Here is a 26,995-nt window from a genome sequence, read left to right as displayed (position 1 = left end):
CCAGGTAAATACTTGTCTTATGTTTGGGTATTATAGAAAATGTCTTTTCTAGCAAATGGGGAAGAGAAAGTGAGGTAAGTAGAGGCAGGAACTAAGGGTAAGGATCCAACAACTTAGGCTGCAAACCCTATTAATGAAGGGGTTGTGGGACTTGACGACTACTCAAACTAGTCTTGAGGCGTGGCAAAGAAGTTCTTTTCATTGAAGGCTAAGAAACAGTTCTGAATATTGTTAAGTCAACACCCATCTTGTTAGTGATATGGCAACCCCAGGCTAAGGCCACAGGACCTGCAGTGTAAACGCTCTGTGGGCTCATAGAAAGAGGCCAGAAGGACTTTGATCTCTTTTATTACATGGTCAAGTTTGCAGTTACTCGAGTCAAATAATCTGGAAGCAGTCAGAAAATGTGTTGAGGCAGGAATGTAGTCTATATAAAGTATGCTTTCCACATCCATTCCTATCTCTAGTCCAACTCCCATTTTGTTATCAGTACTTCATATGACATCAGAGCCACATTCTTAGGCTTTATAGTTAGAGATAAAGTTGTACAAAAGTGTAAGGAAGTTTTCTTCTGCAGAACTGATAATAATAGAAAAATATTAAGCAAACAGACAACAGTCTGAGTTTTGGATTCAGTCTGTAAAAGGACAGAATGTAAGCGCCTAATCGCATTTTGAATCATTTAGGCATTTATGCCAACTCTAAGAGAAACCCCAGGGGCTAATGATGGCAGGACAACTGAAAACATGAACAGAATGGTTGTTATGTTGGTGGATTTATGTTTCTTTCTTTCTTTCTTTTGTTTTTTAAGACAGTGCTTCTCTGTGTAGCTCTGGCTGTCCAGGGACTTGCTTTGTAGACAAGGCTGGCCTCAATCTCAGCAGATTCACCTGCCTCTGCCTCCTGAGTGCCAGGATTAAAGATGAGCACTAACGCCACCTGGTGGACTCAGTTATTTTTAATTTCAGTCTCTGTTGCACTTCCCCACTTGTGTATGCTTTGGAGTTAAAAGGTTAAGCAGAGAAAACCAGGCTCATTTTAAATTTTGCTCTACTGTTTTGAAAACTAAGTACTATACAGTCTTCCATTTAAAATTTTAAAACACCAGTGATCAAACCAAGACAGGAAAAGTTTCTCTAATCAGATTAAGGCAAAACAGATAGTAAGTGATACATAATGTTTGAAGTTGTGGGAACGTGAATCTAGTAGCAATGTAATTAGCTCCTTTGCTTTATTGATTCATGGCGATGTCAGGCCAGCACCACATCTGTGGCAGGGCAAAAGAGGCACACAGAGCTTTGTTTTATATTCTGAGAAAAAAATCTATGTTTCTTCTGAAGATCAACCAACATTCCCCAACAGCGATACCATCTGAACAAGACAGACCTGGGTAGAGCATTAGGGTTGCCAGGTCATATATTTTTTAGGTCATGAGATTTAATAAAAAACTCAAAAAGATTCCTAATTTCACCTCTTCATGCAATGTGAGAAGAAACTTCCCAAAGGAGGAAAGTCAGCAGATGATCCTGAGCAATGTGTAGACTCTGTTACCACAGAGAACCTTGATGAGCATGGGAAATGGAGCAAGATGGCATAATTTGTATTTTCTGATTCTGAAAACACTACCATGACGTTCAGGATTTGTCTACTCCCCAGACAGGAACACAGCTGATGGTATTCCACTTTCTTCTCTCATGGCTTTGCATTGCGATAGAAAAAGCACCTCACCTATGATGTCAGGACCATCCTACAACTACACAGTGGAGACCCCTGCCACCTTCTTCCTCATGGGTGTCCCAGGTTTACAGTCTTCCTATCTTTGGCTTGCCATCTCACTGAGTACCATGTATAGCATAGCCCTCTTAGGAAATATGCTGATTATTATTGTCATCTGCATGGATTCCACTCTACAAGAGCCTATGTACTTCTTTCTATGTGTTTTGGCTGCTGTGGATGTTGTTATGGCTTCTTCTGTGGTACCTAAGATGGTGAGCATCTTCAGTTCAGGAGACAGCTCCATCGGCTTTAATGCCTGTTTCACACAGATGTACTTTGTCCATGCGGCCACTGCTGTGGAGACAGGACTGCTACTGGCCATGGCTTTTGATCGCTATGTGGCCATCTGCAAGCCCCTACACTACAGGAGAATTCTCACAGCTAGATTGATGCTAGGATTGTGTGTGACTATTGTCCTCAGAGCTGTCATTTCCATGACTCCTTTGAGTTGGATGTTGAGTCATTTGCCATTCTGTGGCTCGAAGGTAGTTTTCCATTCTTACTGTGAACACATGGCTGTGGCCAAGTTAGTATGTGCAGACCCCATGCCCAGCAGTCTGTATAGCTTGGTTTGTTCTTCTATTATTGTGGGCTCTGACATGGCCTTCATTGCTGTCTCCTATATTTTGATTCTTAGGGCAGTATTTAATCTGTCCTCAAAGAATGCTCAGCTGAAAGCATTAAGCACATGTGGCTCTCATGTGGGAGTTATGTGTCTTTTTTATCTCCCTGGGATCTCATCCATATATATAGCCTGGTTATGGCAGGATGCAGTCCCCTTGCACATCCAAGTATTGTTAGCTGACTTGTACCTGATCATCCCACCTACTTTAAATCCCATCATTTATGGTATCAGGACCAAGCAAATCCAGGAGCGAATGTGGGTGCTGCTGACTGGCTTCTTTAGGCATGGTTTATGAACATAAAACTCTTCACACGTTTAGTTTCCTAGACCAGCGCACAGATGTTTTAAAGATGTATGGAGTGAGGCTGTTTCACTCATCTGTGGAGAGTCCAGGATGAAGCTGTGACGACTATGCTTGCAAAAAACTTCAATGTTTAGTGAGAATGTTATGAATGAGATGACTTTGATATTCTGATATGCTTAATAATTTCATTTAACTTGTATGTGCAGTAGAATAGAGACTTGGGAACATGGAGGCGGCACACCATTGGTCCTTTCCCATGGGCAGAGCCAACAATTCTCCCACATCACAATTTTGTCACTTATGGACTATTTTTGTGCAATTTTCCCTGACACAACCACCACTCTAAAGAAACAGTTCAATATATAATCTTTATTTCCTTTCATTATTGTATGACTCGTAAATTGTCTTTTTAGTACGATTCTCTCCACACATTTTGCTCTCCTGCATCTTCAAGGAGAATTTTATGCAGTTATAAGAACCATGTAAATTCTCCTAGTACCATCAGAAGATCCCAATTTAACCCTAACTGCTGCTGGATGGGCCTTCTTCCTGTCTTCCTTCCTTCCTTCCTTCCTTCCTTCCTTCCTTCCTTCCTTCCTTCCTTCCTTCCTTCCTTCCTTCCTTGTGTCTCTACTTCTTTTTCCTTCTCATCTTAGTTTCTGTTTTGGGTTGACAGTCTTCACTCTAACTCAGGGATAAACACATGCAATCAGATATACAATCTACCTCTAGGGCCGAGTGTTAGTATGCCCTTGTGAAGTGTGACATGGGTACCTTTAGGCTGAATGGGCTCTGGACTGCTGGGAGGCACCCTAAGGAACAAAGGTGCTGCTATGCAGGTTTTTGTCTACTCTTGGCAAAGCATGATGATTGCCACAACAATTGTTTGCCTTGCCCTCTCTACAGAGAACCAAAGTATTGGATGGAGTTTTGGTCTTTACAATAAACCCATGTGGTAGGAGAAAGTTATTTTAAGCCAGATTAGAGGCACCTTTCCAAAGAGGACATTCAAATTCTCTCAAACATGTTTCAGACCCCAGTGTAATGAATGACATGCAGACTTGTGATCTGTGAATTGAGTTTGTCAACTTTGTTTCATTTTAATGTGAAAACTATTTTACAGTCTTTAAAATCTTACCTCCCAAAGCTCTGCAGGAGACAAAGCTGTTTCAATTTCTTTATACATACAGTAAAAATAAAAACTAAGGCCCCTAAGGTTTCTGATCCTGCCCCTTAGAGAAAAGACAGGCCCAGGTTGCAGACCCACCCTCATGCTCAGGAAGGAGATACGGCGAGTATCCTAGGTGAGTTCTGCATTCTGTGCTGGAAAAGCACAGACTGTGTTTCTCTAGCCTGGAGGTTAGGGTTTGTTTGGTAGCAGTGAGCCTCATGGTAAGTACCCTCTACCTGGTTTCACCATGACAATCAGCTCTGGACATGTACATTATTACTTCGTCTCACTGGAAAACCTTATTTAAAGGCTTTTCTGGAGTCTGCATTTATTTAATCACCGGCATCCACTTAATTATGGAAGCAGGGAGGATGGCTGCGATCTCCAGAATGGGCAAGGTCTATCACCCCTGTCATGTATCCATCATGGTTCACAATGCTTATCTGACTGGGACTGTTTTTCTGTAAGAAGCACTGACAGTTTGTTCTAATAGCAAGATACCATGAGGTCAGATAGAGGGGCCCTTGGGTTTTAAGCTGGGTTCAGGGATATGCTTATCAGTGGAAGCATCCTCCAACAGCGATGCCTACCAGGCCAAATTCCAACATTAGGTTAGGATGGCTCTCCTAGCCCTCCCCATCCAGGGTACAAATGGTGAGTGGCATGGTGTTGTTAGTGCCAATGCTGTAGCAAGGACTGAAATAGGGCAGGAGACGGCCTGGGAAGGGATAGCGGGGAAAAGTGAAAATGTGGGAGCCACCATCAGTCACATTGTAGAAGGAGATGTCATGGGCCTCATAGTCTAGGAAGATTCCTATCCGGTGTGGAGGAACTGACAAGGGCAGGAGCGGATATTCATCTGTGCCTGCTCGGTACTCTGTTCCTTTCCTTAGCCTTATCACCCAGAAGCCATAGCGAGGGGATAAGTAGACTACCTCCTTCCGGTCTACATTTTCCACACATACTCCCAGGCCCCATTCAGATCTGTTTCCAACCTCTACCTCCCAGTAGTGCCGGCCAGAGGAGATGCATTGGCTGCCCAAGACAATGTTATAGCGGTAAAATCTCTCAGGATTGTCAGGCAGGTTCTGCTGGGTGATTCCATAGTGCACACTTTTTCTGTCCTTGGAAACAACAAGGCGGGAGTAAGCTGTGTCTGGATCTAGGCGCACATCCACTAGGGGAAAAGATCTTAGTGGTAACACTGGTGCCAAGCATGATAAAGACAGAGTTCTCAACAATGGGTGGGGTGGGGCTAGATGAAGCATCCAGACTACATTGAACCATTTTACCTCTGTGGGTGGAGTCCCTCCCATTGCCCACCATAGTCCCTAAGTATCTAATACCTGCAAACGTCTTCAGAGTCTCTCTTAGTCCTAGCACACGGCAATCTGTCTTCAGCTCCAAGGAGATTGGTTCTAGCTGCTGCAGGCTCCAAGACTCGCTCCTGCAGAAGAGGGTGTGTTTTGGATCCACGACTGTTAGCTCTGCTCCTGGAGCCTCCTTTCTTTAGTCTGGCGGGGAGGGGCTTGGCCAGAGCCAGTTACTCAGATTCCCCTGTCCAGAAAAGCAGAAGTGGCATAGCTGGCTTGTTGAGCTTCAAACTCTTTGTGACAGGGAGGTAAGAATACTCAGAGCTTCCTCTTGAGAATGCTAAATATTGGGACAGAGGAAGAGGAAGAGAAGTGACACAGAGGAGAAAGGGTCTGATCTGGAAGCCCCATGTGCCAAATTTTTGGACCATTTACATGAAATAACATACTTCAGTTTTACTGAAAATTCTTATTGGAAATGTTTGAAATGAATTGAATTAAGTACAAAAAAATGAGAGGTCAGAAAATCTTTAGCCAATATAATGCAAGATGGTGAGCGAGCATCTGCCTTCTGTCGGTACTCAGTCTACATTCCTTTTCTATCCCTGGCTCTGGCCAGGCCTCTCTGTCTCCTGTAGGGCTTCACAGAGGCTCTGAGGATGGGAACATACCTGTTTAAGGCTTCCTGTATACCCTAGGAGAAAAAAAATGCAGCTCATGAGTGTGCAGTGCCTTAGAGACGCTAGATAGATGTAAACTCTGGGAGGGGCTTTTTCAAAGGGATGCACAGACTTTAAAGCTGGGGAGAAGCTTATGGGAGGACAGCAGAGCAGACTTGGCTACACTGAACACCTTCAGACTCCATCCATGGGCAGGATAGAAGGGACTGGAATGCTGTCAAGCTATCAGAGTAAGTACCTGGTCTCCTCCTACCTCTGGCTGGGTAGATGACCTGAGAATATTTAGGGTCAGGTCTTCTACCCAATCAGGATGGGAATAGCAAGTGTCAGCTGGAGGCAGACAGGGTCCTCAGCTGGTGGACAGTATGATGATAGGGCCCCTGAAGAACTAGCTAATACTGGAGTTCCTGTCTATCTCCAGCTCTCACGCAGGTGACCCACGAAAGGCTGTTACTCACCTGCAGCATCCAGCGCACAGGCCTCTGGGATCTCTCCTCTAGCTCCACTATCATCCTCCACAGGACCTGGCTCTGCTGGATGATCTTCTCGCGCCTCAGCTCCAGTCTGCTTGCTGTCTCTCCTTTCTCCTGCTCGAGGCTAGCCTGAACTGCAGCTGCCTCTTCATCTGCCTGCTGACACGGCAGCTCCTTTTCTTTTAACAATTGCTGATATTTTTCAAACTCCCATAGGATGCTCTGCTTTCGTGTTTCTACCTGTGTCTGGAGTCGAGATTGGAGTTAGCACTGGTCTTTTTAAGATAAGGGTCATGAGGAAGGGAGGACACTGGCATGTGCAAACAACACACACTATGGAAATGCTTTGGTGTAACCATGTACTGGGCTACGGAAGCAAAGACAAAGGACCTAATGTGTCTATGTTCCTGACCCCCCACAGCCCTCAGGCATTGTTTTTGGTCCTTTCACGGGGAGCCTATTTTACTTACAAATAATGAGTGGGATCAGAGTATTTCAGACTTGGAATTCTTCTGGATTTTAGATTAAATGACTATAAAGAGATACTTGGGCAATGAGATCCAACTCTGAACATGAAATTCATCTATGATTCACATGTATCTTGTACATATAACCTGAGAATAATTTTATAAAATAATTTTAGTGAGCTTGCATTCTGAGTATAACCTATCATTAAGTGAAACTTCCTTTACTTTTGGTAGCATGTTGGTTATAAGACACTTTTGGATTTGCAAGCACTTTGCAGTTCATATTTCTGGATGAGTGACCTTTAATCTGTATACTTTGATCAACTGCAACAGGATCTAGGGTATCCTCTTTCTTTTTTCTTGAGACAGGGCTCCAGTATATAGCCCTCCTGGACTGCTATTCACCATGAAGACCAGGCTAGACTTGAAACTGTAGCAGTTCTCTGCCTTTGCCTCCCAAGGCTTATTTCTAGGCATGTACCCATCCTGGTACATGATATTATCTTGGTATGATGGGGACTACCTCCCATTTTTAAAAAAACAGTCAGATGGTTACACTGATGGTTGCTAACTACACTGCTGAATAGTTTTTCTTCTCGGTGTTTGTGTGTGCTTGTTGTACTGTTTTAGATCACATTGACCAAAAGTTCCAAGAGTTTTAGGTCTATCTGTTTCAAATATATTTCTGAGGGAGTTTCCTAGTATTTAGGTAACCAAAGTCTTAGCAGCTATGGAAAATGAAACAGAAACTGACCACCACTCCATAAGCAATATTCCGATGAACTCATGTGTGAAAAAAACCATTCCTTCCTCATATGTGAAGATATGAGAATGGAGGCTACTGCTACTTCAAAACCTGTAAGCTCGACCTGAGAAGTTATGTGGCCTTAGGTAAAGGGGAAGCTGAAGGCCCTCATTCTGCCTCACAGATGTGAGGAAGCCTCTGTTGTCAGCTCTAGAAGAGAGGGATGACGTGAGCCCCCTTCTCAAGTGCAACCTGCCTTCCAGACAGCAGCTTGCTCCTTCTCACTGACTTCCAGCTTCCAGGCTTCTTCCTGTTCTTTCCTCAGATGTTCCAGAGCCTGCTGGAGTTTCCACTGCAAGAGAGGGAAAGATCATGAGCATGCCCCATTGGGAGGCCACTGAAGGCACTCTAGGCTGACAGAGGCTTCCCAATGTTCCTCAGGTAGCAGGCTGGAATAAATGATAAAAGAAAAAGGTCTGCCACAGAAGGCACAGACTCTGCTCATGTGACACACCGGGAGGCTTTCTGGGTTGAGTCACCTTAACTCCCATAGTTCCCAAGCGTCTGTAAAGATCTATAGCCAGACTTTCTAGGAACAGAAGACTTTGGACTTTCCTAGGCAGGACTATTTCTCCTCTCATTAATCCTGTTCCCTATTATTTCCTAGAACCTTGCTGTTGAAAGTGTGGTCCAAAGCTAGGAACATCAGCATGGCGGGAGCTTGAGTCTTACCCTAGACATATCAAATGAGAACTGGAACTTAGCAAGCTCCTTGGGTAGTTCAGATACACAATAAAGGTAAGAGGCTTTCCTAGGAAAATAATGCAAAAACATTCTTACTGGAAAGCCAAAAGTATTCAGTTATTACCTTTCATTCTGACAACGTCACTTGTTTTGTTAAAGAATTATAAAGTACCAGACAAGTATCACACATGCACTAACACTGCTGGGGTTTGAAAGGCAACAAAGTCTTCCACAGGTTCATGCATTTGAAGACCTGGATCTGATCCTCAGCTCGTGATGGTCTTTGGGAAGGTTGTAGCAAACTTTAGGAGGTAGAGCTTGGATGGAGAAAGTAGATCACTGTGGGCCAGGCCTTGAGGTTTTATGGCCTGGTCTCCATTCCTGTTCATGCTTCCCAGCTACACATAGCCCATAAACAGTTGCTACTACTCCTGTCACTATGACTTCTCCACCATGATAACCTGAATTTTTCTGAATAAACCTCTCCTCCCATATGTGGCTTCTTGTCAGGTACTTGAAAACAACAACAAGGATAATAACTGATATAAATATAGTTCCTGGAGGTTGCTGTTATTATCATTTTATAGACAAGAAAACTGAGGCTCAGGATGTGATCTATCCAGTCACCCAGCTAGTAACTGACAGGGCTGGGAATTAACCAAGCTCTTAGCCTGTATGTCAGAATGCTAAATACCTCCTTGTTCTAAAACTCTCAAAACAGAGCAAAGTATACATACTTTTAATGTTTTAGTTTTCTGTCTTATAGAGAAGAACGCTGATTCCCAGGAGTCACCATATATTCTTACATTTTAATCTGGGAAAAGAGCAAGGTGCCATCTGGCAGCTGATCAGTGGTTAAGACAAATAAGCAGTACATGTGACTTCTTATCCCAAAGTGTGGGAAAGAGAGCCCCAGACAAAGAACAAGCTCCCAATTCCATCCTTTCTTCTCTTGTGGTGGTTTGAATGAACACAGCCCCAATAGGCTCATAGGGAGTGGCATTATTAGGAGGTATGTCTTGGAGTAGGTGTGGCCTTACTGAAGAAAGTGTGTTACTGGGGGGCAAACTTTGAGGTTTTAGAATCTCAAGTCAGGCCCAGTGTCACTCTCTCTTCCTGCTGCCCTCCAATCCAGATGTAGAACTCTCAGCTCCTTTTCCAGTATGATATCTGCCTATATGCTGCCATGCTTCCTGCCATGATGACAATGGACTAAGCCTCTGAACTGTAAGCCAGCCCCAATTAAATGTTTTCCTTTATAAGGCTTGCTGTGATCATGGTCATGGTGTCTCTTTACAGCAACAGAAACCCTAACTAAGACATCTCTCTTTAACTAATGAAACTGAACGTCAGAAAAGACCTGATAATATGGATACTGTGAGTATTAACACACGCTAGTATATGAGCAAGCCTGGCAATTGGCCAATCAATCTTAAGTGACTCATCTATGGTCCCTCCTTGCTCTAAAATAATGTTATCATGACCCACAATTACTAGGCCTGAGTTGTGTTTATGAAATGCAAAGGTTAAAATGATCCAGCTCATGCCAATTAACCATACATGGTTCTAGTAAAGCAAGCTTGCAGGTTCTTGACTAATAAATAACAGTCATCATATGTAATCTCATTCAAGTCACCTAGAACTCCAACTGAAACCAAGGGTTTGATTCAAGTTCTCAACACCAAACGAATCCTCTGGTTAGGTATTCCTGTGGTAAGACTCAGGATGAGATGCAGGGGAAATGGGAGAGAAGAAAATCAAAGACAGTCATGAATGAAGGAAAAGATACAGCTCAGAAGATCAGATGTAAGGATCTGTAGCTACCAGGAACCAGGGGTCAGCTTTTAAAGACAGGCATGTAATACAGAGAAGGCCAGATGAGAGGCCGAGGAAAGACTGGCCTGGCCAGCTTCTATTGTCTACCTTATACTCCCAGGCAACATCCTTTATGGGTACAACACTGTGGGCTTCATGCTCTGGGGACTGGTTACAGGCCTCGCAGGTTACCACATCATCCTCTTTGCAGAACATGGTTAGCTGTTGCTTGTGGAGATCACACACATCAGTCTTTAGTCCCATGTCCATACAGAAGCCTAACAGACGGACCTTATCCACAACACTGGCCAGCTGCCAACTTGGACGGAGTTTTCTTGGCTGCATGGGAGCTCGGCAAAGCGGACAAGTGTAGTTCAAGTTCTGGGAGTCTCCTGGGAGCTTCCAGAGTCCAGAGAGACAGCTGTGGCAGAAGGTGTGGCCGCAGTTGATGCTCACAGGCTCCCTAAGGAAGGTCATACAGATAGGGCAGTTCAGTTCTTCCACAATGGCTTCCATTAACACTGCAGGATCCATGGTTCCAAGTGACAGTTGTCTCAGAGCATGAGTGAAGGCTGCCAAGAACAAGAGAAAAAAAAAAGAGAAAAGTAATGACTGTAAGTTCCCTCCCTGAACTATAATTCGTGATTTAAGAAATACATGTATTGTAGCACCTGTATGGGTTTTGTATAATAAGCTTCAACTAAAGCTATTACTGGGCAGCGCTGTACACACCGCAGCCACAGAAGGCGCAAGTAGAGATGGTTAAGAAAGTGGACTTGGAGACTTTATTTATTTGTTCAGTTCTCCTCTTGGTTTGTCTGATCCCATCATTCATCCTCTAATCATGCTGGAGAAATCGACATAGTCTCTCTGGGCGAGGGCAAGTTAATATAAAATGTCATGTTCCAACATTCGGAAAAAGAAGCCATGAAATAGTGTCAGCCTTCCTCTCTGACACCTTTTGTGCACACTTATATCCTTCAAGGTGCCAAGCCACAAATGCTGGCAGCTCCCTGCCTACCTGTGCAGTTTTTCTTATGTTGCACACTGAAGTGTAAAATGGAGGTCCAACAGCTGTTCCTCACTGTGTCCTGAAAATCACTATCTGCCTCTCCTGGGTCACACTGCTGCTGATCACCAACATACCAAGATGCGCTCCTCACCACACACGGATGCATGTTAGAGGCAGAGGGGAAATCATGTCCCTTGGAAGAATAAAACCAGGATCACTTAATAATATACTGATGTGTTCAAGCTATGTGTGGGTAGGGAGCTTGAATAATCAGTGGCTTAGGGTTCTTGGTATACTTGGCAATATTTATTAACTCATCTTGTGTGTGTTATTATATAGGCTATGTAAAGGGAAGATTTACACTGGCTTTAAATACTACTGTATCTTTAGGTCCTAAATAGTGCTTACCAGGCAACTAACTCTGACTATGTGTTTGGCAAACACACCGGGGTTAGGGAATAGTTTCTAAATCCCAAATTATGTTTTAGTAATAAATATATAGTGATAGATTTAAAATATAAGGTAAAATAATAGAAAAACACTCTTGAGTACCAGGCATGGCTCTGTATACTTCACATGGCTAACTGGTATTTCATAACACGGGATAGAAACCATTATTGTTTTCATTTTACAGGTGCTTGGCCCAGGTTTCCACTATTCTACTTTGGGAATAATCACTCATCTTTTCCAGCTTCAGTGAACAGGACAAATTCAAAAGCATAGAGGAAGAAACCACTGTGTTGAGTCTTAGAGAAGGCATTTTGTAGGAGCCAGAGCAGCAAACCTGTAGGACTGAGATCCAGGGCATCTGCAGGTTATTACTCCTTCCCCTGTTTTCTGTCTCAGTGCTTCCACCGTCTCCACCAAGCTATGAGATCCAGAATCCTAAGATCTGCAAAACTAATACTGAACTCAAAGGCCTATGCAAGCTCCAGCAGAGGGATCCTGTAGTAAGCACTCTCCTTTCACTCCCTCGTCCCCCCTCCCCCTTTTCTGAAGTGCGGGGATTTATCAAGACTCTCAAGCATGCCAGGCAGATGCTTTACTGCTGATTCAAATCCCTAGTCTTGTTACTTTTCCAACTGCACCCGTGACAGCCAAATACTCCTCAGTGCTACGCGCAATGCTTGGGCCCCGTGTCTATTCATTTGACCATATTTGGGATCTCGCTCTTCTAACTGGGACTGTTTCCATGATCTCACTGTTGACATCATTTACCATGAGCGTTGTTCTCTTAATTCTCACACTAGAAACTTATTGTTCATATTTTCTCTTTCTTACAATATCCTAATGCCATAGGTACATTTAATACAGAGATATTTTCAGTTTTGCTCAGTGTATTCTTGATGCCAAAACTTTCTAAATGCATGAGAGTTAAATGTGAATGTTGAGGTTCAGCTGATTAGTAGAGGTGTTAATGTTTTTATGTAAGGCAGTGTGTGGTGTGTATGTGTGTGTCCACCTGCTTGTGCTTTGGTGTCAAATGCACTACTAAAGCTACAGAAACCAAAACCAAAACCAAAACCAAAAAACCAAAACAACATCAACAACAAGAACAAACAGAAATCCTAGCAGATGAGAATGTGGAAGACACTGGCAGTAGAAAGTGAGGCAAAGAAAGACAGAAGTGATAAATCACGATAAATCACAAAATGTGCTGGAAGCATGTTAGTTCTATACATTGCCTCAAAAAAATGTAAACATGCGAAAGATGTCAAAGATCTGGGGATAAACAGATATAGTTCTCTAATAGAGGATCTCCAATAGAGACCTTTTATCAAACAAATTACTTGGTGAAGAGTTTGAATCATTAACTGCTCAGACCGGTCCAACCTGCAGCTGAGGGCAGCTATGAATACAGCCAAACGCAAAACTGAAAAATGTTAATTTTCTTTATGAGATTTTGTTCTTCAGAGTGAACTTTGTAGATGACAATGTCAAAAGGTTGCACCCAGCAACCTGGAGTGCACAGTGCCCATGGCCACGAAGGGGGTGGGGTGGGGGGATGAGCCTGGAAGCCGCAGAGAGCTAGGCTGAGGTCTGGGAGCCATAGCGGACGGTGCCTTCCAGACCTTCCGGTGCTAGGCAGGTCTCCAGGGCAATGGGATTGGGGACGGGGAGGATAAAAAGGGCAGGACCTGTGTCTTCCTCCAAAGAGGCCTGCTGTCGCCTCCTTTTCTGCGCGGCGTATCCCGCTGTGGAGACGCCGGGCTCCAGAGGGTCAGTCAGCAGCGTGGGATGCAGTGGGGCGCTCGCCCGCCGGAAGCTGGGATCTCGCCAGGGGCGCAGTAGCCTAGGCAAGAACTGCGCTCAGGCGGCTTCCGCAGAGCTCCAGGACCCGCCCACGGCGCCGGAACCGTCAAATCACTTCTTCACTCAGAGTGGACTGATTGGCTGTTCTCTTGCCACTTTTCCTGGTTTAGTTCTTCTACGTGGCTTGGGAGCTCTGCGGGGTTTGCTTAAATGGTACCTTTACATGTTGGAATCAGCAGTCCCCTGGAACAAAAGCGGCCGATCATGGCTCCAGGTTTCACACGTTTAAACAAAAGTTTTAATAAATGCTTCTGTTTTTCCCGGCTAACTCTTGACACTTCCATACTTCCTCAGGTAGCTCCTCATTGCAACAAACTGGTTTCAGAGTTAGAAACAGATATTAAATTACAAAGCAGAACAGTCCTGATCATAAGCTGCCACTAAAAAAAAAAAAAAGAAAAAAAAAAGAAAAAAAATCTTTTTAAAGCAGTGTGTACCCTTTCCTCTCATCCAACCACAGAGACACATAAGACAAAAACAACAGGCTGTTGAATCAGTGCCCCGGATTTTTCTTTGTACTGCTATGGTTCTTTTTCTGATACTTGGACTTTTACTGAGTAAGCAAGAGAAGGCACCAAAAAATCCCAGTTGAATCCAAGTTCCAGTGATATGTTTATTGTTGGGACCCATGTTCTTTGAATCCCATGCCGATGTCAGAGCTCAGGACAAGGTTGACATTCTTCAGTGGGAGGCCCAGAAAATTACTGAAAATAACCAGGACCAGCTCAGTAGGAAGAGAGAGAGAGGAACTGAGATTTTAGCTGAGCCTCTGCTTCTTAGCAGAGACAAATGACTGTCCTTAGGTCACAGTGAACAGATAATTCAAAGAAGATATGTTTAAAAATAATAATTGAGCATGAGTACAAAGAGACCTGGATTGCAAGTCTGGGTCATACATTCTTTCTTAAAGTCACCCAAGTTCAAGTGAATTTAAATCAGTTAAAGGGGACATCTTTTTCATGTGTAATTGAATGTGTTTGTGACTATGACTGTGTCTCAAAGGCCCTGATAATAGGATACCACAGAGTTGCTGGGGAACAGGCTTGTGCTTATGAGAAGCACTTTGGACTTACAGGTTGTGAAGACAAGATCGTGTAACCTCGTTGGCTGATGAACTTATACAGAAAAATGAACAAAGGGTTACCTACATTATTTACATTTATAAAGTTTCTTTCCAGTCTGTGTCTGTTCATGGATCTGAAAAGAACCGGAATGTACAAAGGCTTTTCTATAAAACTTGCACTTAGTTATACAATATTTTAGGTATGGTTCTCTAGAAGAACAGGAAGAAAAAAATGTCCACACGCACTACTTAGTGTTTCCATTGCTGTGAAGAGACATCATGACCAAGACAACTCATATAAAGGAAAACATTTAATTAGGACTGGATTATTGGTTCTGAGGTTCTGTCCATTATTACCATGGTGGAAAGCATGGCAGTGTCCAGGAAGACACAGTGTTGGAGGAGCTGAGAGTTCTACATCTTGTTCCAAAGGCAAACAGAAGACTGGCTTGTAGGCAGCTAGGAGAAGGGTCTCAAAGGCTACCCCTACAGTGACACACTTCTTCCAACAAGGCCACACCTACTAATAGTGTCACTCCCTGAGTCAAGCATATTGAAACCAATACACACACACACACACACACACACACACACACACACACACAGAGACAGAGACGGAGACAGAGAGAGAAATTTAGATGGATTTGTTTGATAGATTCTGGGTACTAAAAAACAACCATTAATATCTTTTAGAGCAATGGTTCTCAACCTGTGGACTATAACCCTTTTGACAAACCTCTTTCTCCAAAATTACTTACATTATGATTCACAACAGTAGCAAAATTACAGTTATGAAGTAGCAGAGAAAACAATTTTATGTTTGGGGTCACCACAGCACAAGGATCTATCTTAAAGGGTTTCAGCATCAGGAAGGTTGAGAACCACTGCTTTAGAGGCAAAGAACTGAGTGGCTACTCTGTCCATGGAGATGGATTTCTCAGCACTGAAGACACAGGACGCAGGAGTCTCCTCCCTCCCTTACCCCACTCCCCACATGAGTCTCTGATACTTTATATTGAGACCATGTTGGAAGGCTGAAAAACCTTGAGTATAATTCTGGTAGAGCGTGGCAAAGGTAATGATAGGCGCACTTGGGAAGAAGTGGAGGCGAACAGGCAAACACTGGGTTTTCCTTGACCTTCCCTACATATGGGCTGAAAGTTAGAAGGTGCCACCCAATCTGTGGGTGGATATTCAGCTAGGTCATTCTAGATCCCATTAAGTTGATAATGGAGACCAATTATCATATGTTTCCCCCTTTGACACCCAACCACTTCTTATGTTATACTTTATCCAAATAAAGACAATAAAGGTGGTTGGAATGTAGCATAATTGGTAGGGTGGCTTGCCCAGCATGTATGAAGCTCTGGGACCCAGCCCCACGTAAGTTGGACATGGTGGTACACAGATTCGATCCTTAAAGTTGGGATGTTCAGGAAGCAGATTAGAAGCTCAAGGTTATCCTGAGCTACACAGCTACTGGTCCTGTCTTAAATGAAACAAACTAGGTATCTATGAGGACTTGTCTTAAAACAAACAAAAGACAATGATGTCATAATTTTACCTAATATGCTATCACTATCCTCCTACAACCTCAAACACACTAATTATTCTACAAGATTAAATAGTAAAGTCCCTTTTGGAACATTTACTATTTAAATATGTTAATATAGATTAAAAACCTTAAGTACTGATATCAACTCAATGCTGTATTACATAAAAAAATAGAGAGGAAAGAAAACATGGATGTTACATCCACACGGAGACACACACAGACACACATAGACACATATCATATGTATACATGTACAAACATATCCTTAACAAAACGGGACAAAATCACTCATGACATTTACACTCCTCATTTCTGAAACTGGTCTTATAGCCACAGCTGGTATTGTGGCCTGTTTTTTTTTCTTTTTTTTGTGAATGTGAGTGTAGACACACATGTGCTATTACACGCATGTGGTAGAAAGAGAGCATAACCTCGGGTGTCTGATTCCTATTCTATCTTGTTTGAGACAGGGTCTCTTGTCATCTGCTGCTCTGTGTGCCAGGCTAACTGGCCTGTAAGTTTACCGAGACTCTCCTGTCTCTGCCTGCCTCCTTTCCAGAGGAGGGCTGGGGCTGCAGATGCCCACAAGCACATCCAAGGCTTTGTGGCTTCTGGGATCTGAGGCTCAAGTCCTCATGCTTGCATGCAGTTCTTTCCCCTCCCATCCATTTTTAAGCGTTTGCTTAAACTCCTGCTGTTTTGGAATGCTCAACCCTTTGTGTCCTTTCTTCAAGTCTGAACATTTCCTTCAAGCATGCTTTAGCTGTTACTTAAACACAGACGGCTTTCCTGTAATGGCCTCTCATTTCTGTGAGTATCTGAGTTTAATCTGCAAATCATCAATACTGTGAGAAGAACTAAGAATAACGATAGAGTAAGTGTTGAACCTGAGGTGTTTGAGGGACTTCTGCATCTAACAGACAATACTGTGTCTCAAACATAGGAGAAAACCCTGGCCTGTTTAGGTGATGGGAGCCATGGAGGCAAGTAAAATCATTCAAGCTAATGCACAGCTAATAACACATGGGTGACAGCTTTGAAGAAACTCAGCAGCATGAGAAATGAGGTCGGGCAGCCTGTTTACTAGTTCTATTCTGTTAACATTTGGTTATGACCCATCTCTGCTTGTTTTGAAATACACATTAAGCAGGCATCCCTGAGAGCTTGGGAGCTACCAATTTTTAGAGGGTTGTCCAGTCCACCCCTGTTCACACGCAGGCATTTTCAGCGTTGAGCACATCTACTTTTGAATTTCTTCTCCTCCTCCTACTTGGAACGGTGCTGCGTTCAAGATTCCACTAGCCCATCATAACAGCTCTCAAAGCAACCAAGGACCTTGCATTTTTAGTCTTTACACTTTTCTTTTTCAATGTTTTTCTTTTTCCTCCGAAAGTTGCAACACCATCTCAATGGGGTGTCCTCTTGCTTAGTTGTTTAAAGGATCAATAACACCGGAGGGTTGTTAGTGTGTTTTTATTTCTTTACTACGTGCTGAGGTAGCCTAAATTCGTTTAGGCTCTACTCTATGTTGTGAAAGAGCCATGACAGACCATACTAGGAGGAAAGAGTACAGAAAAGGAGCTGACCGGAAGTGCAATGCAGTGGACCGAGATCAACAGTAACCCAGAATTAACTTTTTGGTCCTTGGGGTATCTCTCAGCTACTAGGTTGCAATCCTCCATATGACCACAAGAGGGCAGCATCAAAAGTGAGACGTAGCTCCTTGAGCATCGGTACAAGTATTTTGCAGTTTGTATATTCTGGTGCTTGCCCATCCCTCCAGTCCAGTATTTACTCTTTTCCATCCTGGTCATTTATTTTCTCTCCTTCACGGCAAGAACTCCTCCCTTCCACTGTCCTAAAAAGGTCTCAGGATAATTGTGTAGGAGTCAGGGCTCAGTTCTCCTTAGGGCTTTGAGTGGACCTTGAGTCCCAGATCACTCATTTCTACTAGCTCTCCCAAAGGCCACCAGACGATCTATATTTAGGTAGCAGAACTGATGATGGACATGCTCTGGCTCAGACTTAAGGGAGACAGCAGAGGGAGGTTTGTCTTGGCTTTGGGAAATCCACAGAGACTGTGCAGGGCATGGAGGGTGCATTTGGAGAGTCTGGCTGCTTGGAGAAATCTGTCATCAAGCTGCCCTTCCAAATTACAGTAGCCTGGACTGGGGACTGTGACCAGTGACTGGCTCAGAGAAGAATTTTTTCAGGTCTCTGTGAGACAAGTTCCAATTATTATCTACCTCTACGAGAGGACTCTCCAGTTCCAACCTTCAACTGTTAAGAAGCAAGGCAAGGGAAATTAGTTTACCAGTAATAATGTAAAACGTAAAGTGTGTGTTTGTGTGTGTGCCTGTGTGTGCATGTATGTGTGTAAGTGTGTGTGTGTGTCTGTGTGTGTGTGTCTGTGTGTGTGTCTCTGTGTGTGTGTGTGTGAGAGAGAGAGAGAGCGAGAGAGAGAGAGAGAGACAGAGAGAGAGAGAGATCGTGTTGGTGGTACAGTAGTGCCTGGTTATGGAAAAGGAACAGAGAAGATGAAAGCTGGGCTGGAAAGTAAACATTGAGCCTCATCATGAAATCCTTCGCTAACAGACAATGGGGGTCTGATTGTGTCTTGAAGGCTAGGGGCATCTGTAACTCTATAATCAGAAGCCTGACACCTCAAGTCATGCTTTTCAGAAGCAGTGATGTGGAAGGTGGATTGGAGTCGAGACATAGGTTTGGGAGGGGTCTTATTTGGGGCAAGATGAGGCCCATAGCTATCAAGGTAGAAGCATCATAATTGGTAGGTTCCATGCTTGTGTCTCAGGACAGAGGTATGTAGCACAGTGGTGTGTGTGCAGAGGAAAGAGTTGAGTCTGAGATGTTATGAACTGACCAGGGAGAAGAGCTAGAAGAGGTGTCTCCATGGCCATTTGATTGTGGCAGAGGCTGCACTCACTGACTCTCTTTCTGTGTCTGCACTGTGTCTGGTTTCAGTGACACATCCCAGCCAAGCACAGTTTGGGTTCACGGACCTCTCATGCAGACATCCTGATGTGTGATTCTGTTCTGCTTTATGTCTGCCACCTGGAATGATAGCGTTTCTTCATCCTCATCTCTCCACTCTTCAGAAGATCAGAACAGGTTTCCACAGTTCTCTCTAATGGAAAAGAGTAATCATGTAGGGGTAAAAGAATCACTTTTCAAAACAGCCTTCTGTGTGTCTTGCTTGAAAATTCTGGCTCTGTGGGCTAGGTGGAGCAGATCCTGGTGGATGGTGTTTGCAACTATCTCAGATAATTAAAAAAATCACCTTATCTATTTGGGAATTTCATACATGGGCATAATATGTTTTGATCATATTCATCCTCCTCCTTCCCTTCAACTTCTTCAAGACCCTTCCTTCCCAACTTCATATTAGATTATTTTATTAGGGGAGATTGAGAAATGCTACACAGAGTTAGACAAAACAGCCTGTCTTGAAAACAAGCTCTATAATGAGTTCCCATTTTCTGCCATAAATCAGATTATGATAGGCCAGAGGCAATCAGATACCAAGCCTCTGGTTTTTGACCTATACCTATACCATGCCCAGATTGTACCAGAAGTGACAGTCAGAATTGAAGGTCTCTTAAAGCCTGATTGGATGTAGCTAAGAGTCATGGCCAGGCCAGCAATGTTAACTCTAAAAAAAGAGAAAAGATTGTTCTGAGTGTTTGGGGAGGAGGCATTCACTTATCCAGATTAAGAGAATGGTATCAGAATTTTCTTATGTAGTGCTGGGACCTCAGAGGTCAGGATGAAGTTTGGGATGATCAGAGATACTAATATAAAAACAATGGCTTTGGATCTGGTTAATTTTGGTGTGTGATGTTTTTCTTTATCTGCAAATTTTTATAATGAAGTTTATAAAATTAAAAATAGGAAGAATGAGAACAGAGTGAGGTGAGTGCTCAGGATACTCTTTTGTTTATCTACTAAATCTTTTCTTTTTTTTTTTTTTACTGTGACTACTCCAATTTTTTTCCTCATTAGTTCTTCTTTTTCTCTGAGCCATAACCGAGTACTGTTTTTTTCTTTTCTCTTTCCCAGTCTCTGGATCTGTCATGTCACAGTCCTTGGTCCCTCTCATCACTACTCCAAATGGAAGTTTGGCTCATCCAGTCCATTTTCTGCTGGTAGGCATCCCTGGCCTGGGACCCAATATCCACTTTTGGCTGGCTTTCCCCTTATGTCTTATGTATGCAGTAGCCACACTGGGCAACCTGGCCATCATCTTCATCATTCGTGTGGAGAGGCGCTTGCATGAGCCCATGTACCTCTTCCTCGCCATGCTTTCTACCATTGACTTGGTCCTCTCCTCTGTTACCATGCCCAAAATGGCCAGTTTGTTCCTAACTGGCATTCAGGAGATTGAGTTCAACATTTGCTTGACCCAAATGTTCCTTATTCATGCCCTATCAGCCATGGAGTCTGCTGTCCTGCTGGCCATGGCTTTTGACCGCTTTGTGGCTATCTGCTACCCGTTACGACATGCTTCTGTGCTCACAGGGCCTACTGTGGCCAAGATTGGGCTAGCTTCCCTTGCCAGGGGATTTGTATTCTTCTTTCCATTGCCCTTCCTTTTGAAGCGTCTGTCATACTGCCAAACACATACTGTCACACACTCCTTCTGTCTTCACCAAGATATTATGAAGCTATCCTGTACTGATACCAAAGTCAATGTCGTTTATGGGCTCTTCATCATCCTCTCAGTCATGGGTGTGGACTCCCTTTTCATTGGCTTTTCCTATATCCTCATCCTGAGGGCTGTGTTGGAGCTGTCAACTCGAGGGGCAGCACTCAAGGCTTTCAATACCTGCATCTCCCACCTCTGTGCTGTCCTGGTCTTCTATGTACCCCTCATTGGACTATCAGTGGTGCATAGGTTGGGTGGCCCCACATCTCTGGTCCATGTGGTTATGGCTAATATCTATCTCCTACTACCACCTGTAGTCAATCCCATTGTGTATGGAGCGAAGACCAAGGAGATCCGTTCAAGGGTTATCCATATGTTTTCACAAGATGGCAGGTGAGGATACCCAGCTGGGTGTCCTCAATCATATCAAAGATGACAGGATAAGGATCTGTAGAATGACTTCATGACCACATCGTGCAACCCACTGGACTGTCTGCCTCTAATTATGTACAGATAGACTTTGCATTTTTGTTTCTGAGAATATGTCAGTACAGAACTTTTGACCAGTCTAGACAGGTCATCATGAAGAACAACTGTCCTATGGTATCTGGTATAATAGCTGTGTCATTTTCCTTCCTCCCGACTAGAAAATGTACATAGTCTTGACATGAGAAGGCTATAAATGCTACATCTCATGATTCTTTACTTTTGATGTATAATTTTTATGGTGCTTTCTCTCTTGTGTGCATGTCAGTGAATCTGTGTTGATTATATAACCTATTACCTCAAAGTAGTTACATAATTGTAACTGGGAGTCACTGAAGGCATTTGGGGGAGGGATGTAGTTGGAATGGAGCAGTTGATGTGAAATGCTGAAGTTTATACATTTGTATGCATTTGTGTGGAATCTGTCAATGACCAGCTGTGTGGCTTTATGGAGACTATTACTCCTATAAAGATGTTTTCTATTTTAGTTTTGGATATGTGTGGATGTGTTTATATAGAAAAAAATGGAAGGAGTGAAAGAAGGAGAGGGAAACATGAATATGTGCTAGCTATGTCCTGGTGAATATATTAGTTATGTCCTGAAGTGTGTATATTATGAATGATGTCATTGATTGTACCTTTATTTAATTTTTGAGATATATGTAAGTTGATGTATTGATATACATCTGCATAAGACTGCTGATTTATGCATTTTTATGGTAAGGGTATATTTATGAATGCCTGGTGCCTATCTTTTGCTCATATCTGTAGAATGTGATATATCCATCTGTGGAACTGGGATGTCTGGTCATTCAGCATGTGTACTCTTTGTTTTATAGCATATACCATTACTATGTCTATACTGCATAGTATTTTAATATAAATATGATTATTGATGTGTGTATATGTGTGTGTGTGTATGAATCTGTGCTTTGCTGTGATAATTCATTTTGGGGAATATTCCTAACACATTTGTTTCAGACACATTGCCCTTTTTGACTGAGTATGGATTATCTGGCTCAAGACTCAGATTGACTTGGAATTTCTGAATTAACAGGTGGTTTCAGTGTGGAGCTGTGGGTGAAAGTAGAAGATTGATGAAATCTGGTTGCAAGAATAGTTTCCAATATTGAGACACAAATCTCTAAGACACCTGGATACTTGGTCAAGCTCAGGCTTTGACTATGACTCTGGGAACATAACTAATCATGCTGATTTTCCATTCTTTCTCAAAGGCCAGTCCACATCTTTTTTTGTCTTACCCACGACCTCTTCCTATCTTCATGCATCTTCATCTGGGCATTGACTTCCTGCAGTTCCTGTCCCTGCCTTTCTTCCTCAGTGGCAACACATAGTTTCCTCACCCCTCTCTCTTTCATTTTTTGATGGTTTGCCAAGCATGTTTAAAAGTCTTGGACTGGAGATTTGTCAATCACGCTGAGGAAACAAGGAACAGAAGAAGATGAACATGTGAGTTTTTGAAGGTGCTGATGTCTCTTAGGGTATGGTATATCTTTCTGAAGCACCCTTAGTCTGCTTACAGATCTTGGCATCAGGAGAAAAACATCAGACAGAAGGAGTATATATAAAAATGAATGTAGATTATAACAGAGGAAAGAATGTTGAAATACAACGTATAAGGTAAAAATTTGGAAATATTATAGATTGATATCTTATACAATCTCTCTTGACATAGTTCACTCATTTGTACAATGACCAACTATCATGTTAGCAATGGAACAGAGATTTTTGACATCCTTTAAAAATGTTTTAAGTGGTATCAGCATGCAGTAGACCATCATATGTATCCTGTTTTATTATACAAGTTTTGGAAGCACCATTCATGTTATGGTCTATGTGAATAGCCCTCTGGAATTTTTGAAATATTACAGAATTGTGGCCATGAGTGCTATTCTGATATGTTGTTATATGAATTTAAAAACAAACAAACTTCAAACAACAAATAAACAAACCTCTTTATCTCTTAATAAATAGATTTCTTAAATAATTAGGGAAGTTGACATTTATCTCCCTGTGTTGATCTGACTTAAAAATGAAATTTAAAAATGGACAACCCTGCCAAGAACCTCTGTTGTTATCAGAAAAGGAGGCATGTGAGGTTGGAATCATATGGGATTCAGATTAAGATCAATGGCTTTTACTTGGAGACAAGTTATTTGACCTACTGAAACATAGAAACTTTGGAAACTATCAAACAGAAATGCAAATAGTCTGTTGGACAATTGTGAGATTAAATGAGGTAATAAATATGAACACGGGAAAATAAAAAATAATAAATGTTGATGTTTAAATAATAAAAATGACAATGATATATGTCATTCTCTTTTAATTTCTTCCAGAAATAGTAATAAATTACATTCAATACTTAAAGTATTTTATCAAAGTTTTCCCTAAATACTTTTTAGTTTTAATGCTAATATGAATGGCATTATTTATTCAATTAAAATTAAAATTTATACATTGTTACTAGAGAGAACCATGATTTATCTATATTAATCTTGAATTTTAAAATTTACTACACTCCAATTTTATTTCTAGAATTTCTTAGCAAATTTTACCAAATTTCCTCATGGATGATCATGTTGTGTGCTAATGAAGATAATTTTACTTTTTTGTTTCCAATGTGAAGTTGTTTGTATAAATACAAAAGAACAATATGAACTTTCTATACTGTCTTAAGGGAAAATTTGCCTTCCATTATTAAGCATGTTTTAATAAATTCTTAAGTGGATTATTGAAACATTTGACTACAACCCTGTGTTTTTCTTTCTTTCTGAAGTTTTATCACTTTCCCGTGTTTATGGGAATTTGATTTGCTATGAACTGTTTGATGTCTAATAAGAATAAAGCCACCTTAGGTTTCTTATGATTACTGTAGTCACGGTACATCTTTCTCTGTTTATTTAGCATTTCCTCTTGTCAGTTTCATAGGTGAGTACTTGTACTCATTGTGATGGTGTCTTTCTACATTACTCTTTCTCATTCCCTCACCTACTCCTACACGGTCCTTCTCCGCAGCTAGTTCTCTTCCTACTTTCATGCTTCTAAAATTTTATATTTTGTGTACAGTTTTTGTAAATGGCCATAGCTGCTATGTGTTCTAGACTGTATCAGCCAGAAGACAGCCCTTCATAACACTCCTTCCCATCCTTTGGCTCTCATAGTCCTCTGCCTCCTCTTCCATGACAGCGCCTCACCAGTTACTCTTCTGCTTTGTTCCTAGAAGGCATCTCAATAACTTGATAGTAGCTTGCACACTTGTTTTAGAAGTGCCTCGGAGGTTTGTCAGGACCTGCTCATGTTGAGGCGTGGTCTTCTGTATCCTCAATGAAGAGATGAACTATGAAGCCCTCCAATCTGACTGTCAGGAAGCTACCAGTAAAGACTGGTCCTGTGAGATCACTGTGGAGTGTTACTTCTAAATATTTTAAATGATTCTCCTTATAGTTTTGCTTATCTTGCTCATATAGTCGGTACTCTGCTGAATTCTTGAAGAAGACTCAAGAATCTTAAGTAGATCTGTCATTTTCAATACTTTGCTTTTGTGTTCTGACTGAAGTGGTCATCCTGAAAACCCTCAGTCCGACTCCACAACTGAGGGAAGCCTCTAGACTCTGGCTGGATCCCCTTTCCTGTGTCACAGCATAGAAATGAGGCAGATGCTGGAAGCCTGTGGATACTATATTTCAGTTCTTTATGTAGTCTCAGCTGTTCTGCCCTCCACCGCCAGATGCCTGGTGTCCCAGAAACCATTGTTTTATATGCACTGCTCACTTCCTCATTGTTCCACACGAGAATGTGTTTCCTCATGCTTACTGCTTCATGAGAGCCCATCTTAGATGGAAATAAAAGTGTTTCCTGAGAAAAATCTTTGTGTCAGCCATTCCTATGTGCTAGAGGCACATAGAGGCAGTAGCAATCAATGGCTCTAGAGTAGTGGCAGAGAGTCAGGGTGAAAATTCTGTAGGTATCAGAATCTTTTGTATTTAGTAGCTTTGATGTAAGTTATAATGGCCAGGCTTAACATTGTCTATTTTTTGTAGCTTGGGTCCATGTACACTGTGTTTTGACATAAAACTTCTAATTGTAACAAGATGAAAAACCAACTAAAGTCACATTTGTTTAAATACCAATGTAATTTTAACTTGTTTTACAAGTAAGCGAGTTAGTTTGACCTGGAAATTATTATTGAACTTTGTAAATGTTCTCTCAGTAATTTTACCCTTAAGAGAAAGCAGATGGCATTGATCTTATGTGGCTGGTTGGTAGTATAAAGAGGATTAAACCAACCACATTACATTTTCTTTCCTTGGTCTGACTTTCAGTACTCTATGGAGTAGAAGGCAGAGATATTATCCATGGGGATCCATGTTTTATGTTAGCTAGCCTTCAGAGCCAGAAGCTCAGAGAGAATGAGGTCCTTAGAGCTTTAGAGAATGAGACCACTGGGTTTCAGGCTCAACAATCAGCATCTACAAAAGAAAAGATGGGAGGATAAAGAACATGTCAGGATGGGGAGAGGCTGTCAATCACAAAGTCTTTGCAGATTTACTTTGTCTTTCCTTTGGCTGTTTGACAGCTTTGAGAAGAAACTGTGAAAGACCCTCACGTACACCACAGACACAAACATGACTTTCTTCTGGCCTTTTCTTACTCTAACTTCACATTTGGGATTGGTCTAAATATTCCAGCTGGCAAAGGTCCATTTTCAAAGGACTCTAGAGACCATCTACTCTATGTCCCTCCTTCCCCACAGCCCAGGCTCATCCTTTTAAGATGTAGAAGCTTAGAAGGGAACCAGAATCCTAGTAGTCTGGTGGGGGGCATATCTTCAGATGAATCTTCAGAATCAGCCTGTACTCCTAACAACAAGGAGCAGAAAGAGGGAGCTGGGAAGACCAAGAATAAAGAGCCCTGAGCAGATGGCAGAAGGAGGTGGAGACTGAAGGGGCTGGGCATTTTGCAGCCTGCCAGACCTCCCTTAGGAAGAGTGCTGAGAGAAAAGGCATAGAGACTCTTTCAGGACAGCTGAGGTGAGTACAGGAGGAGGCATGCTTTAGGTTGGGGTTACTTGTAGCTGAGGACCTTCCATGACACTTCTTCATAGGAAGAAGAACCAGATGTGCTGGGTGGGGTTTGTGGTGTGGAGCCTCTCACCCAAGTGGCAGGTAATCTGAGTAATGTGGTAAAAGGGGTGAGGATGTTAAATGTTGCCTAAAAGTAGTTTTCAGGTATTTTCCCCCCACTCCAGTGAGTGGTTTACTGGGGACCTTAATGGAGAGACTGGCAGAGGATAGGAGCAGATGTGAATGAAGACAAAACAGATTGGCTTGGAGTTGGACTGAGTCAACCAGGACTCAACTGGGTTTCAGTGTGTGGAAAGAGACAGCCTGAGGTTTTACCATGGTTGAAGCCCAGTCTAGGATGGAAGGTCAGACTGTAGTTGTGGTTTTGTAGGGAGGCTCTGGGAAGAGTCAAGGCTTAATTAACACTGCATCAAGAATCAGATTGGTCCCTTTGCCAAGGCTCTAGTTATGATTTTGACTCAGATCTTGACACAACCCTAGGATTGAAGTCTAGCTTGTCTAAAATGTGGCTTAAGGTCTAGACTGCCAACTCCCTTACCTTGTATCCTTTGCCTTCAGATGCACTAAAGCCTGTGTAGCTTTCTAAATGAGGATTACCGTCTCTCACTTTAGGTCTTTGCCAGAATACACTTAAAACACACACACACACACACACACACACACACACACACACACACACACA

The 26,995-nt window shown here is 42.4% G+C and overlaps 4 protein-coding genes across 5 annotated transcripts in view; 3 read left to right on the top strand and 1 right to left on the bottom strand.

Moving 5' to 3' along the window:
- Window positions 1–1,733: 1,733 nt before the first annotated feature.
- LOC114634176 (olfactory receptor 52I2-like) lies at window positions 1,734–2,696 on the top strand. Its single transcript, XM_028782842.1, has one exon. It carries the CDS (start codon window positions 1,734–1,736, stop codon window positions 2,694–2,696), a length of 963 nt encoding a protein of 320 aa, XP_028638675.1.
- Window positions 2,697–3,772: 1,076 nt separating this feature from the next.
- Window positions 3,773–13,398, bottom strand: Trim68 (tripartite motif containing 68). 2 transcript variants are annotated; one of them, XM_028782855.1, is made up of 7 exons: window positions 13,264–13,398; window positions 10,222–10,685; window positions 7,811–7,906; window positions 6,328–6,588; window positions 5,861–5,883; window positions 5,223–5,323; window positions 3,773–5,053 (listed from the first exon to the last, which is right to left on the bottom strand). In XM_028782855.1, exons 2-7 carry the CDS (start codon window positions 10,645–10,647, stop codon window positions 4,503–4,505), a joined length of 1,458 nt encoding a protein of 485 aa, XP_028638688.1. In that variant the 5' UTR covers window positions 10,648–10,685; window positions 13,264–13,398; the 3' UTR covers window positions 3,773–4,502. The 2 variants fall into 2 exon arrangements, with proteins under 2 accessions (XP_028638688.1, XP_028638687.1); XM_028782854.1 differs by lacking the exon at window positions 13,264–13,398 and adding an exon at window positions 11,135–13,101.
- A 6,731-nt stretch (window positions 13,399–20,129) lies between these two features.
- On the top strand, window positions 20,130–21,164 carry LOC114634186 (olfactory receptor 51D1). The gene has a single exon (XM_028782856.1). The coding sequence runs from the start codon at window positions 20,148–20,150 to the stop codon at window positions 21,114–21,116; it is 969 nt and encodes a 322-aa protein (XP_028638689.1). The 5' UTR covers window positions 20,130–20,147; the 3' UTR covers window positions 21,117–21,164.
- A 5,016-nt stretch (window positions 21,165–26,180) lies between these two features.
- Window positions 26,181–26,995, top strand: part of LOC114634181 (olfactory receptor 51E1) — an 11,689-nt gene continuing 10,874 nt past the window's right edge. The window contains exon 1 of the mRNA XM_028782849.1: window positions 26,181–26,259. The gene's annotated coding sequence lies outside the window, so the exon portion shown is untranslated. The remainder of the gene's footprint in view (window positions 26,260–26,995) is intronic.

Source organism: Grammomys surdaster, unplaced genomic scaffold, assembly GCF_004785775.1.
Source record: "Grammomys surdaster isolate TR1022 unplaced genomic scaffold, NIH_TR_1.0 894, whole genome shotgun sequence".
Classification (NCBI taxonomy): domain Eukaryota; kingdom Metazoa; phylum Chordata; class Mammalia; order Rodentia; family Muridae; genus Grammomys; species Grammomys surdaster.
This window is presented reverse-complemented; position numbering and strand designations above follow the sequence as displayed.